Here is a 1,124-nt window from a genome sequence, read left to right on the forward strand (position 1 = left end):
TCGAGGTCGGCGAAACCGAGGACGCGCTCTCCGTTGTTGGCGAGGACGTAGCAGGACTCGGTGTACGCCTCCTTGATCTCGTCGTCGAGCTTCCTCGTTTCGTTGTTGAACGCCACCGTCGAGCACCGTTCCAAAACTCTTTCCGGCGCCCCCTTCAAGAAAACAATGTGCTTCTTCCCGCACAGATAAACGTTCGCTTGGAATTTGTCCGTCGAGTTGAACGGTATCTCGAACATCTACATATATTCAGGAGGAGGGGAGAGAGGCGAATCGAACGAATATTAAGGAGAAATTTTTCGTTTCGTATCATCTACCAATCAAATATGGGCAAAAGAGATACCTTGCACATACCTTTTTGCAGACTCTCCTGTAAGATTCCGCGCCACCCTTCACAAGCACCTCCATGCATTTCAACAAAGCTGCGTCCGAAGCGTCGCCTAAAATCTTCCTCTTGGCTATAGGCGGTTTCGGTATACCCTCGGGCAAAGGCTCCCACTCGGCCCGATTGCACAGGCTCGCAACCCTGGCCAAGTTATTAAATCCAACATCGCGAATATATTTCCTCCACGTGTCCGAGATCATCACCTCCCTCAACTGGCCGCTGTACCACATGTGCCGAACCTTGCCACAATTATATCGATTTTATGTAAAAAGAATAATTGCTTCATCGTATTATATAATATTTGAAATATATATATAGCGTGTATCGAGACTCTCGAACGAAGGAATTTATTTATTTGAATTAGAAAAAAAAATGGAAGCGAATAAAAAGTTAAACGTTAGTATTTTTATTACTTTGTATGCAAAGATTATATTTGAAGAAAAAAAATATATATATATCAGAATTAAAAAATTGCGAAGAAAATTTATATAAAAATTGAAAAAAAAAACGCTATTAAATAGAATCCCTTAAATAAGGAATAAAGAAATTTATTTATTTGAATTAGAAAAAAAATTTGAATAAAAAATATATATACAAATATGGTATATCAAAACTTTCGATATTGCGAATGAAAAAATTTATTTATTTGAATTGAAAAAAAAAATGGAAGCAAGTAAAAGAAGAAGAAAAATATATATATATTTATATATATATATATATATATATCGATACAGCGAACGAA

General features: G+C 37.0%; 1 protein-coding gene across 1 annotated transcript in view; it reads right to left on the reverse strand.

Annotated features, from left to right (window-relative positions):
* The window catches only part of LOC102678945 (sodium/potassium-transporting ATPase subunit alpha-like), an 8,238-nt gene that overhangs the window by 3,320 nt on the left and 3,794 nt on the right, over positions 1–1,124 (reverse strand). The window contains exons 5-6 of the mRNA XM_006622099.2: positions 352–621; positions 4–236 (exon numbers count right to left, since the gene is read on the reverse strand). Coding sequence (XP_006622162.1) covers positions 4–236; positions 352–621 — 503 coding nt within the window. The remainder of the gene's footprint in view (positions 1–3; positions 237–351; positions 622–1,124) is intronic.

Source organism: Apis dorsata, unplaced genomic scaffold (assembly GCF_000469605.1).
Source record: "Apis dorsata unplaced genomic scaffold, Apis dorsata 1.3 scaffold_665, whole genome shotgun sequence".
NCBI classification, from domain to species: domain Eukaryota; kingdom Metazoa; phylum Arthropoda; class Insecta; order Hymenoptera; family Apidae; genus Apis; species Apis dorsata.